General features: G+C 41.5%; 1 protein-coding gene across 1 annotated transcript; it reads right to left on the reverse strand.

The window, feature by feature from the left end:
* Positions 1-2,836: 2,836 nt before the first annotated feature.
* Positions 2,837-12,659, reverse strand: ERLIN2 (ER lipid raft associated 2). The gene is made up of 8 exons (XM_006859968.1): positions 12,602-12,659; positions 12,335-12,460; positions 9,884-9,957; positions 9,673-9,731; positions 9,033-9,124; positions 7,274-7,363; positions 4,565-4,644; positions 2,837-3,556 (listed from the first exon to the last, which is right to left on the reverse strand). The coding sequence occupies exons 1-8, from the start codon at positions 12,651-12,653 to the stop codon at positions 3,356-3,358; spliced, it is 774 nt and encodes a 257-aa protein (XP_006860030.1). The 5' UTR covers positions 12,654-12,659; the 3' UTR covers positions 2,837-3,355.
* Positions 12,660-13,708: the final 1,049 nt, after the last annotated feature.

Consider the following 13,708-nt stretch of genomic DNA (forward strand, 5'->3'; position numbering starts at 1 on the left):
AAACTTCACTATAGTAAAAAAGTAAATACAAAGGGTCATTTTATTTAGCAAGACTGAAAATAAAACTAAGACATAAATTCACACAAAACCTTTACTGTTGTCCAAAACAATTCCTCCAGCTATCAACTCAAGGCAATTACTCTAGCGGTATCATTTATAGAGTGATTAATAAAACAATAATAATTTCCCAGTTAGAAGGGGGTGGGGGAGTTGTCATTAAACCTTCAGGATTCTTTGAAGTAGAATTATTTTGACTATTCAATCACCAGCCTACACAAAAGCAGTAATAAAAGGGAATGGCAATACAAATACAAAATGATTGGCTATTACCTCTCTACAAGGAAATAACAGAGAGTGGAGACCTCTATTGGACAGAACTAAAGAAATAGTGGTTAAGTTTATAGACAAAGAGCAGTCACTAGCCAAGTAAAACTTGAAGGCATAAGTGAAGTCAGTAAATATGATCATCTTACTTTCACTATTTACTCTACAAATGGTAAAGCGATCTATGTTGAAAGATACAGACTTACTGAAATTAGTACAGATCATTTATAAAATTTCTACTCTTTTTAATCAATATAATGCTAAGATTCTTTCAGTGATTTCTTTTCTCCTCAACTTAACAGGATCATCAGATTCCTCTAAATCTACTTCATATTAGTCATATAAAAATTATTAACAAACTTTGGCTTCCTTGCAAACATTCCATCCTGTTAAAAAAGTGATTAAAAACAGTACTGAAAATGAATTACTTCTGCAAAATTTAATGAGTGAGAAACATTCAACCAAGGTGACTTTTCCTTGGAAAACCTTACAAAAATGGAATTTTATAAACAGTTGGTTATTTTGAAAGGAATGAGTTCCATTTATAAATAGCAGCCATGACTTTACTGCCTACAAAGCTGTAGACTGTCACAGTTTACATGTTTAGAATTCAAATGTTTTAAGATCAGATTTTCTAGACAGTATTAAAAAAAACAAAGACATGACAGACAGATGGATTAGTTGTCTCATGCTCAGGAAACAGTTAAATTCCATGATTTTACTTTTCAGGCAAGTACAGATAGCCTTTGGGTTTAAGACAGCGGGTACAACACTTATATCTTTGTGTTTGAGGAAGAATGACAGTAACACCAGTGGGCTGGGACCGTTACAGCAGGAGTTTACTCTGTTGAGGCTCTTTTGTGGTCAAAGTATCTCTAATGCAAATATCAGAGGATGTTTGTATTGTAGAGACTTTCAAGTTATGAACCTGAGCAAAACATGCTGTTCAGAGAGGTTGAGAGCCTACTGCAGTGAAGTAGTGTTTACTGAGATCCTGGCAGCAAGAAATTAGAGAAACAGACAAATATGCAAGCCAGGGATGTTGGACCTGCCAGATTACTCTCAACCAGTGACTAATGGCATTGAAATTGGAGGAATTGAGTGTATCTTAATAACGGACACCCAAGGTCGGCGCTTCAAGCTCACCAGCTGCTCCTCGGAAACCCTTTACAGGGTTGCTATGGGTTGGGATCCACTCGACGACACTTAACAACAACATACTGGTCTTGGGAGACTGCACACCTTTCTGCAAGAACTCTTGAACACATTGAAATTTGTCACTCCCAGGAACATGCTGATGCCTTCACAGTGTGACTAGGACCAGTGATCTGATAATTCAGAATCTCAGGAATTAGGACAGAGAAGGGCAATATTTGAAGAAAGGAGAGTTAATGGCCTGTACTTTTTTGGGGTAGGCTGAATGCTCCCCAAACTCCTGATGGGCTTGGTTGGTACCACTTAGGAGCAAGTTTGCCCAAGTTCTGGCTTGAGAAGAGGCCTTTCCATAGTCAGAAATACGGGAATGGGATCAAATATGAGGTGAAAGGACTATGCCAAAAAGTATCATTCATATTATTCACCTAGGGAAGAGGGGCAGAGTGGGTGTTTCAGAGGGCAGTTAATAAGGCAAAACCCTAAGCCTGAGCTGGCCATGGATAGTACCCATATGCTTGCAATTTAACTCTATTAGTTGCTACCCATTTAACACTGCTGTATACAATCCAAGGGCTAGAATGGCTTCTTCCCCCAGCACCCACTTCATGTTTGCCCTTCCATGCTCTGAATTTCCCAGTGAGGCTCAAAATTTCCCAAGTTGTAAGGAAAAAGAGACATTTTAAACTAATTTTGATGCAGCCATTCCAACCCAGGGATCTGGGCATGATGTTGGCATGCATTCAAATAGCTGTCTCTAGAGATATAACATTCAGTCTGTCCTGGTGTGGTCTCCTTGAGCCCTGGATGAAAAAAATCACATGCTACTTAGGGAAACAGCTCCCTTTTATCACTGTGTCAGACAAACCTAACTCCCAGCACAAATCATAGGCAGTAAGGCTAAGAAATCTCTTGGACGACCCTTATTCCTGTTACATACATGGATCAGAGCTCTCCAAGGTAGAATCTCTAAAAAAATAAAAAGACACTTGATCTTAAGGTACATACATAATTTGCCAAGCAGTTATAGCTAATAGATATGATTCCCCTTCAGCAGCTATTAAAGACACTTTGAGTTTTTGTTTTTGTCTTCTTGATGCGGACTGGAACTAGCAAACATATTAAGAGGGAAAAAAAACAATCACAGAATAGATGAAAAGTTTCAAAAAGAATTGTGTGGTGGTGCCCAAACACTGACCCTGGAAATGTAGTCAGAAACCACCATAATCCATAATAAAGCCCTAAGGCAAAAAATGTAGTATATAGAAAACCTTGCAAAACCCAGCACCAGCTCATCCTTCTGAGGGCTTGAGATAGCACGCCACTGAAAGAACTCATACATGTACGAACAGACAAAACTCAGGGAAGTCTAACATACCCGGCAGCTGTTTCTCCACAGCTGCACTGGCAAATGTACAAACACGTATTTTTGCTCAGTTTCCGAGCCTCACTCACAGACACCTCCCACCTTGGAGGCAGGGGTGAGAAAATTGGACCACATTTTCCCAAATAAAGGAAATCTAATCACCTGGAGGCAACATCCTACATCTCCCCCATTTCTTAATGATAACATCTCTAAGTAAGCCAACTTTAGAGGGTCATAATTAGTGCCTAGAGATCCAAGGTCAAACCTATGGTTCAAAAGTCTTATCTTATCAGAAGTTAAATAACCTATTCACCTGAATACAATTCCAAATCATAAATTGGCCACCCACTCCATTACCAGGAAGAGGAGTAGTTTTAAGTCCACTTCTTATTTTTTCACCACAGTACCCTGAAGAGAGTCAAAGACGGTCATGTGGGAGGGAGGGAGCATTCTGGTTCATCATTAAAAAATAAAGATTTTTCAAGTGTCACCTGAGGTTGTATAAAAACATTTTCAGTTTCCCTCAGTGGCCACCTCCAAGGGTTCCTCTTCTAAGCCAAGACTCAGCTTGTCAGCTAGCCCTTCAAACTGCTTGCTCAGGCTGCCTGCAGAGTCTACAAACATGTTAGGGATGTCTTTGCCAAAGTAAATCTTGCTGTTGGAAGCAATTGCCTTGTACTTCATCAGCTGCAGATATTCAGGGGTCAGCTTCAGCTGTTAAAAAAAAAAAAAAAAAGGAGAAAGATGACTTAGGTGGAGCCAGATTCAAGCAAACTTTGGATGTCACCCCTTCAATTTGTACAAAGAGAGGTTCTCCATCAGAAAAATATGCCCAGCCTCTATTTTTCCTGGTCTCACTGTTACATTACTAACAGAGCAATCCCTTCTTTCAGAGAATGTAATCTCAGATCTGCAAGGCAAGGGTTGTAAGTGTTATAAGTTCCATGTGTAACACAAAAATGAAACTTCTATTGAGACACTGTATGTTCCACATAGCATTGCTGTTGTTGTGAAGTGCTGTCAAGACTCATAGTGACCCTGTATAGAGTTCCCAAGGAGTAGCTGGTGAATTTGAACCGCTGAATTTAATATTCCAATGACAATTCAGTTCAGTGCTTATCCTACAGCGCCACAGCAGGGCTCATAGTCATAAACTCTGGCCATGATGGTGGTCATCCAACCCTGGGGACTCTCAAGCAATATAAAACAGGTTTTCAAACTAGTTCAGTCATGGACAACAAAGCAGATTTGAATATTTTAAATTTGGGTGGTCTGGAACACTAAGCACAATTGGAGAAATTGCAGGTCAATGCTATGGGGTGGGAGACTCAGAAGAGGCATGGTAAATCCTTTCAAGAGCCTGATGAAGGATAGTGGATTCTTGTCAGGACTATGGAGAGCAATACACATTCAAAGTCGTCTAGTCAGCCACCATCTTTGAGCCGAGTGCTGCAGTTGTCGACTCAGTTGGTCAGGAGATTTAGTTGTTAAGCAACATACATGCATGCTGCTCTTATTTTCTAAGAGGGAAATTACATTTGTAACAGAGCTTCAACCGTAATTTTTTCTATTCAGTTAGCATTTCTGGTTCAGTCATATTTGGGTCCATTCTGGTGTAGCTTCATTTGGCCATGATGGAATTAGGCTGAACCAGTTTGAAGTCTTGGTATAAATCAAAACCGAAACACACTTTCTCTTCAACAGGCTGGAATGGGTCTTTACCTTATTTGCTTCGGCTATTTTCATAGCAGTATAGCACTCAGCATCAGCCTTTGCCTTCTCCCGGGCCAGAAATGCAGCATCTGAGGGGGAAAGAATGCAATGAACTGGAGGACATACAGCACAGCATGATCTACAGGGGTTATCAGATGCTTTGGGGCCTGGTCAGTGTACATTTTCCCCTGATTGCCTCTGCAACCTTGAAAGAGGCTGCTTCCCTGATTTCCCCTCTCCCCCCAATCAATGGAACTGGGGGAAAAATGCCATTTTTCCTATTCTAAAAATTGTTGTAATGAAAGATGATAAAGTACTTTGAAGGAACCTCACTATGATGGGGACTAAATTAAGAGCAAGCCTGTGGCTATACCCTAAACGTACACTTTGATAGCATTATTGAGCAAAACAAAAACAACAATAACTGCAATTGTTTCCAGAGTCCTGGTATGGCGCTACAGGAGAAGCACTGGAAAGCTAATGACAAAAGTTGGTGGTTCCAACCCACCAGCCACTCCTTGTAGAGGGCTGCTATGAGTTGGAATCGACTCGACAGCACTTAACAACAACCTTGTTTTCACATGCCTACTTCTTTTATAACTTTGAGAAGCAAATGTGTAGGACCCTGTCTCAACCTTCAGTTCCTGAACTTACCACCTCATCTCTTCATGTTAATACAGCAAAAGCAAGTGAGGCCCCCAAGTCTCCAAATATGATCAGGAGCCATTTCATATAAAACACATCATCCATTCCCTTTCCAACTCTTTCCCTTTTATTTCCATTAATCCTTTCAAAATTAATACTGGTTACAGTGGTATAACTCTGATAAAGAATTACCAATCCTTGTTTGTATGAAAATCTATCTAAACTTCCACTATGTAAACAATCTGCTCCTGGACTAGCTTTCTGTTAAGTGAGTACAATGTTTATATTTCCTTCCCTGCCTTAGGAATATGGCCCCTCTCATGTGAGGAATGTTTGCAGCACTAAGTCTGGGAGGAAAGCTCTGTATCCTGGTGGGTTTTCACTGCAGGCCCTCAGCATGACCCTGAGCTGGAGTGAGACGGAGTGGGGGTGGGGTGGGGCAGGGGCTGTAGTCTGGTTGAGGATCTGGCTTTCATGCAGCTGATTCAACTGGCCTTACCACCTGGTGACATGTATTTATAAGAAATAAAAATGTGTCGTTCAGCTGAGAGTTCTCTAATGAGGAGCCAATGAGTTGTGAAATCCGAACTGGCTCCTAAAGGGGCCTCTGCAAAGCCTGACAAGCCTACTCATTCCTTGCTATCAAGGGGGGGGAACACACTGCACCCTGTCTTTGACTCCAGTGTCCCCACTTGTCACTTACCACCTATTGGGCTCTCTTTACCCACCACACCTTGCTTACCAGTGTGGAGCCCTTAGGGGTTGGGGGTGGTGGTAGTTGGGTGATTGCCCACTTCCTGCCCTGGGAAGGGCCCTGCTTATCCTCCACCATCTCCCACCTTGGAGACCCTGTTTGTCCTTTGTCCACCCCAGCCCTGCAAGGCCCCCTTCCCTCTCGCCCTCTTCCCATCTGCCCCACCGACTTTTCCAGCAACTTCAGGCCCTGGCCCAGTTTTTCCTTGCCTGCCTGAGACCTTGAGTTGTTCTCCTGTTCCCTCTATGGCTGGACACAGATGTTGCAAGTGAACAGAAGAATGTATCCTGTGGTCAATCAGCCACTGTCGTTTGTGTGGCCTGGTTATCACTAGGGTCTCTGGTATATCGTTCAGGGTGAACCATAAAGGGTACACTGGGTCCAGCTGCAGCCCCATGTGAGGTCAGAACCATCAGAGGTGCTTGACTTTTTTCAAAGTTGTGATGATAACGCAAAATGTTGGATAACGAGATAGTCTGTAAGTGAGGAGTAGGTGTAATGCACAAAGTGCTTTGAAGCTTGAAGCTGAGCCCCGAGGTCCTATTTTTGCCCTGCAATTTCTTTGACAAAGGTATCAGATGTCAAGTAGAGGGTCAGTGAAAAAGAGGAAGAGACTCAAGGCAATGGACTGACCCAATGGCGGCAACAATGGGCTCAAACGACGATTGTGAGGATGGCACACAACAGAGCAGTGTTTCTTTCTGTTATGTATAGCGTCTCTATAAGTCAGAATCGACTGAATGGCACCTAACAGGTATCACTTGAAGTAAAAGGTGGGTGGTGGGAATGAGGTGAGGGCTTAGGAGACGGGCACTGAAGGAGAATGGTATTCAGAAAAAAACCGCAAAGAAAATACTTCTTTTCAGCTCCAGTGGTAGAGCTGAAAAGGTGTCTTCTTCAAACCAGGCTGGTATCTGAGGAAGAGGGTGTGAGGCAGGAGAAGAGAGAACTGCTGTTTTGGCTAAGCTCTGCAGTTTACTTCCAATGTACCGGAGCCTCTGTTAGACTGTGAACACCAAGACCACAGGAACCAACTGATTTCCTTTTTCTCATGTCTAGCAAAGTGCCGAGCACATAATGGCACTCAACTAACATTTGTGGAATGAATGCATGTTCTCGGAAGTAAAACAAGGATGTCAACCTAGCCAAAATTTCCTCAGAACTCAAGTCTAAGCAGAGAGAAAAGGTGATGATCCAAAGAAATCATAACATTCTAAGATGCAGAATAAGGAGCAATGGAAACGACACTCCCACCCACTTGCCACAAAGTGGGTGGGGTCTGAGGAGAACTCAAGACATTTAACTTCACTTCTGCTCACCTTCAATTTCTGAAATCTTCTTCTCAGTCTCCTTCTCCATCACCTTTTGCCCATAGGTGATTTCTGCAACTTGAGCCACTTTTTCTGCCTCTGTATTAACAAGATTGAGAAAAGACTTAGAGCCCTGATGTTCTGAGTTTGACTCAATTTCACCTTTTACCTGATTTGCATAAAATGATACAAGAGAGAGTGGGTAAACTCAGATGTAGAGCCACTGCTCCCAGAGGGCAGTTGTGACAGCAAACCTGGGCAGAAACGGAATGTACCATGAGCACAGAATCACATTATCAGCACAAGGTAGTAGCTGAGAAGAACTGGGCCCAAGGGAGGAGAGTCATTCAGCCTCTAAGGAAGGCAAAAGCTCTAACCTCTCTGTTAAGCCATGAGGCAGAATATTTCTCCCAAAGGACTAGTTCAAGGATAAAATATTCTCTAGGAAGTTTCTAGAACTCACGTATAATGCTGGGGTTGGTGGTGATCCATGGGTGGCACACACAGTTTTCGCTAAACTAATAATGTAAAAGTTGATAGTCTGAATCTAGCCAGCAGTTATGGGGAAGAAACGCCTGGTGATCTACTTCTATAAAGATGACAGCCAAGAAAACCCTCTGGGGCAGTTCTACTCTGTCACACATGGGGTAACCATGAGTCAGAATTGACTTAATAGTAACACATTGGGTTTTGAATACATTTCTACCTGTCACTTCATTTTAGGAAGTAATCAAACTTCTTGTTGAAAGACAGTATTGCTTTTTTGTTTTGTTTTCTTCTATTTCTGCTGTTCCTTATTTAATCAGTGTAAACTGAAATTATAACAACTAAATAAATTCTTTCTATTACAAAAGAAATTACTTCTCCAGATTCTGATGTGGCGCTCTAGGATCAGCAATGGACCTTGAACCCCAAGGTCAGCAGTTCAAACCCACCAGCTACTCCTCTGAAAACCCTATCCAGGGCTGCTATGAATCAGATTCAACTCCACAGCACTTAAGAGTAACAACAAGAATCTAATCTGAGTTCTGCTGATTCCACCAATTAAGGATGTTGTGTAAACCATGATTCCTAAATCAAGAGAGGAGAGAGGTAGGTAGTAGGGCATCTACTTTGGTGGCATAGAATGAAAGACAGTATTGTTTTTAAGTACTGATGAGTCAGTTCTGACTTATAATGACCCTATATAGGGTTTCCAAGGAGTAGCTGGTGGGTTTGAACTACCAGCCTTGTGGTTAACAGTGCAGTGCTTATCCTACAGTGCTATTCTAGGACTCCTGAAAGACAGAATAGTTTATTGATTAAGAAAACAGCTTCTGGAACCCAATTTTATGGATTTGAACCCCAATTCTACCATTTACTTGCATTTAACCTCTCTGTGCATTGGTTCCCTCCTAGGTAAAATGTAACATGAGGTTAATGATAGCAACTAACTCACATGAAAGTTGTGAGTGGAGTTAACTCATATATTAAGCGCTCAGAAGAGAATAAGACTCATAGTAAGTGCTCACTAGTATGAGTCATTATCATAAATTTAGAATCCAATGGACTCCTTTCATTTAAGAGATATGTGAAAACTCAAAACTCATTATCCTTACTATGACCTGATAATTTCAGCTTTGCTTTTTCGAGTGTGAATGCACTCCTGTGTTGTGTAACAGGGTTTTGGAAGACTATGTGGTCTAACCGTGCTTGAGCCCTCCTTGTATCTTCCCACCATCCCCAGTCCTTCAGCCCTGGAAGAGGGATCACAGAACCACATTCAGACCAATGAGGGCCTTCTTCCGCTCTGTCTCAGCTTCCTTCTCCACCACCTTCTGTTTCTGGGCTGCAATGAGAAGCTTTGTCTTCTCGCTTTCCCTAAGGGGAAAAAAGTGTGCAGTTGTGAGACTGCTTTGTCAAAGCTCCGAAAGGAACCTCAGTGTTCCCTGGAGAAATCACACCCATCTGATGAGATTTCTTACTCTTTCCTGAAAGGCCATTCAACTTCCTAGACAAATGCTAATCTGTTGCAGACATTAACATGGCTTTTCTCCTTTCCCCAAGTAACTCATTTGTGAGAAATAAAACATAATTTACTTTAGTAAAATATACCTGCCTGTCCACTTAATCTTCTTTTGTGCTTATCTCCTCTTTTGGCATGAGCCATTAAATACAAACAAGGCCTTCTGGCCCTTTTTGTAAAAAAAGTATTGTTGCTCATAGGGCTTCTCCTGTGGTCCTCAATCACAGTTAAGGTACCAAGGGATTGGCCTGACATGCCTGCTCCATTTTACAGTGCACCAGACTGTAACACACACTCAAGAAAGGGAATAAAAGCCTGACACAGCTTCTATTAAACCTAGGATGGGATGAGGTGGGAGATATGAGCAAGAGGTGGTGATAGTGTCAGCCCAGAGTATACTCACATCAACTCATAGTTTCTGCGGATTGCCTCAGGAATATTGGGCTTTGTCACTCGCACAGCCTGGAGAAGGATAGAAATAACCACTGATGAGAAATGAGAAGGTCAGGGTGGTGAGGGACATGAAGCAGCTTCTGTGGGTCCTGACCTTCCTGGAGGAAAAGGAAGAGGGGATGAACATCATCAGGGGCCTCTCCCATGGCGGCAATGCTTACTTGGATGACAAGCCCAGGAGCCATGGAGGTTAGGTCCTGTTGCAAAGCCAGTTTGAGATTTTCATCAATCTGATCTGGAATCAAGGACACAGAAAAATGAGTTGTTACACTTTCCAGACAGCGTGGAGGGGAGGATGGGATAGCTAAAACACCAGCTCAGGAATGTGTCTAAAGGCAAAGGGTCTTCCCAAGGTAGTGTGCTTATCAGTGTTCAGAAAGCTAAAGGCCCCTGAAAGATTTGGAAGAGTGTGCCTAAGCCCCTCTACCTAAACCAGATGTAAGAGGATCCTTTTCCTTTGGCCTCAAGATAAAAATCACTCTTATTATCGTAAACATGTTAATATCAGTATCTGTCTTGTCTTATTGGGAAACAGAGCTTTTCAGAAAAGAAAAAAAAGATCAAACAATAATTCTAGCACATTTCCAGAGTGAGGCAACAGACTTTCCCTAGATGATAGCAGCAAAGAGAAGGAAAGCTAACAGCTTTCATGGGAGGAAGAAGGTGGGATAGCTATGTTAGGTATTTTAAAAAGAGCTGAGCACATTAAGTCTAGTAATTTTAGAAGCTTCTTAAAAGAAAAACAGACTCTGACATGGAAAGCCCCAAGGAAGATTGTTTTCATTAGGAACTCCATCAAACAACACAAGAAGAAAATTTAAATTTACAGCTCTGGATGCAAGCCCAACTCTTTTGATGTGTTATTTGCTTTGGTCCTGATTCCTTTGTCTGGAATTCACATGTGAGTCATTTCAGAGACAAGTGTAGGAACAACTTAGCTGGTTTTTCCTTCTGGTTCTAGCTGTGATCCTGCAACACAGCACCAAACCTATCTTCTCTGACCTGGTCCTTCTCAGGGAGGTATAGATCTTATTCCTGTCACCTGTCCATAAGATCCTCAATCACACCCTGAAAGGGCACTGAGACAGAGCCCATGAAACCAAATTGAATCGTCAACTGCCATAGATTTTAAGTGGCCATTCTTGGTCACCTATGCCCACACGACAGCCTCTGAGAAACAGCAAGTCTACCTTCTCTCTTTAACAGATGCCAAAACTGAGGCTCACCGAGGTTGAGTGATATGCTTAAGTCCACAAAGCTAGACAATAAACTTATTTAATTAGTATGTTTTGATTGTTAGGATTTAGAAATGGTACTTCCTTCAACTGTCATATAAGCAGTTAAGAGATTTTAATGCTTCTATAGACTGGATTCTGATGATCTTCAAAATTTTTAACACAATGCAAAAGGTTGCTTTCTTAACTATTAAAAAACAAAACAAAAAACTCCAAACCAAAACTCATTGCCATTGAGCTGATTCTAACTCACAGCGACACTACAGGACAGAGCAGAGCAGAGCAGAGCAGTTCCTTAGGGTTTCTAAGACTTAAACTAGAAATGTTCCCTGAAGCCTTCTTTAAAATCAAACAATACCCACTGCCACCAAGTTGATCCTCTCATTGACTCATAGTGACTCTCTATGACAGAGCAGACAATCTCATCTTCCTCTCTCATATGGACTAGTGGGTTTGAACTGCCGACCTAGCTGTTAGCTTTCCAATGCTTAACCTACAGCACCACCAAGGCTCCTAAACCAAACAACAGTTTAAGTTACCTAGTAAAGAATATCTGCTTTGCGTACTAATTATGCTTTTTTAAAGATCTATCTATATGGGATCAAACTGATAATCAGAGTTTGGCAGATTGGATACAAAACGTAGAGGAAGGAATAACTCAGAAAAGGAGAGTGCGGATGCTTGTACACCTTGAAGATGTAATCAGTGTCACTGACTTATACATGCAGAAACTTGAATCAGTGTATGTTTTTGCTGTGTATAGTGTCTCAACAACAAAAAATAATTAAGAACCAACAAGCAAACAACAAAGTAATCTTGGTTAAAATTCATTTTCTTTTAGCAATGACGACTATAAAATTCCTAGCAGCAAGTTTAAACAAAACAATTGACCACAAAAGAACTGTGACAGTCACTGAAACGTTCCCTTCCAGCACTGTTGGATTTATGATGTTTACTTTGATAACTAACTAGCTCTGTGGCTCAGGAAAATCACCTTCCCTCTTAGAGTCTCAGTACCTTACCTTAAAACAAGGATGTTGGGCTGGATAATCTCTAAGGTTCTTCTAGAATTAATCCCAATTATAGAACAGTAATTTAGGAACAGACAGTAGGAATTTCCACTGGAATTCTTGATTCGGACCACAGCCAGAACTCTATTCCTTTTATCATTCAGGTGCCCAGAGCTCAATCGCTCTAATGTACCTTCTCCCATTGTCATTACCATTTCTGAGGCATTCCCTTTGTTACCAGTGCCTGAGCACTGTATCCCTATTCATGAGGAACCATCCTGCAGTATTCCTCCTAGCCCACACAGCTCAGAACTAAGCAGTCAGGAGAAGCAGAGCTACAAAGCATGATCAGAACAGACTTTCTTACCAAACAGCTCAATGTAGACCTCTTGAAGTGTATGGACGCTACAGAACTGGTTCAGTTCATGGTGGATCTTATTGAAGATGAGAGCCTTGTCATAGTCTGCAGTGTAGTTCTTCACTATGTCATACACTGGGGAGGGAAGGAGAGATATCAAATAAGAAAAGGCACGACATAAAACTTTCTCAGACACGTTAGTTCTCCCTTCCCAGAGAGAGGGATGGCATGCCAGGGAAAGTTAGGTGGCAGGGAGGGTAAAGTGGAAACATTTACCTGCATTAGGGACCAGGAAGTTTACCACTTCAATTCTGTCAAAGTAGATCATCACACCACCACTATTGGAGAGAGAATAGACCAAAAAATCATCACTAGTTCTGGATTATAGCATAGTCTCGTAAGATAATGGTATCAGACATATGACTTAGCAGAAACATAGGGAAGTTAGGAAGCAACTCACGTTTCCAAGTAGAGCTTTAGAGCTCATATATAAAAACCACCTCCCAAGAAACCACACCTCCTGAAAATATCTCCATGGAGAAAAAAATGAGACTTCTAGAGTGCCAGGAAGAAAAGAGTTCTTTTTCTTTCAGACAATGTCTTTGATTAAAGCAATCAATTATAAGGAAAACACACATACAGAGCAGGAGGCCAAGTAGTTCTCAGACATTAAAAGTTCACTGTAGACTTTTCTAATTAATGATCATCACTGCCTTTGTTTATGTCTCTTAAATTTCTTTTCATCCACAAAATTCTTTCTAAAGCCTATTTAGCACAATTAAACCTAGCAATTTTAGAAGTTTTAAAAAGAAAAACAGAGTCTGACATACAATAAAATGTCTGTGTGAAGAGATTAGACTGCTTATCTTGTGGGATGTCCCAATCTGAATTTGTCTAAGTGTTTGCTGTTGGTGCTCTTTTCCTTGTTACTTTATCCCAGTTTGTTGTTGTTGTTAAGTGCCATCAATTCTGACCCATAGCGACCCTGCATAGGGTTTCCAAGGAGCCGCTGGTGAGCTTGAACCACCGACCTTGCAATTCATATGACTTTGCAGTCTGACACATTAGCCCACATCGCCACAGCAGGACTCCCTACCCCAGTGTAGACCCTTTTTATTTTTCCACTGGCCCACAATAGTGTTCTCTTTGGATCTCCTGCCTTTCAGGTGTTCCCAGCACCTTTAAGACATTCTCCATTGTTATGCTAAAGTTATCTCTCTAAAGCACTGCTCTTTCATATCAACTATCTGCTGAAAACCTTTACTGAGTCCTCACTCCTCTTAGTAGTATGATGAAATTTGCAAAGAGCTGGAGTTAGAAAACTCAAAGAAGGTGTAATCAAAGCATTCCAGGATAAACAGAAGCTAAGGGATTTTGCCAAAG

This window comes from Chrysochloris asiatica, unplaced genomic scaffold (assembly GCF_000296735.1).
Source record: "Chrysochloris asiatica unplaced genomic scaffold, ChrAsi1.0 scaffold00035, whole genome shotgun sequence".
Taxonomy (NCBI): Eukaryota; Metazoa; Chordata; class Mammalia; order Afrosoricida; family Chrysochloridae; genus Chrysochloris; species Chrysochloris asiatica.

Excerpts from the sequence above, each read along its gene's own strand:
- ERLIN2 (XM_006859968.1), bottom strand. The coding sequence starts at position 12,653 with ATGATCTACTTTGACAGAATTGAAGTGGTAAACTTCCTGGTCCCTAAT. Across the intron at positions 9,125-9,672 it reads CGCAGAAACTATGAGTTGAT|GGAAAGCGAGAAGACAAAGC; the intron begins GTGAGTATACTC and ends TTTTCCCCTTAG. Across the intron at positions 3,557-4,564 it reads AAATAGCCGAAGCAAATAAG|CTGAAGCTGACCCCTGAATA; the intron begins GTAAAGACCCAT and ends TTTTTTTAACAG.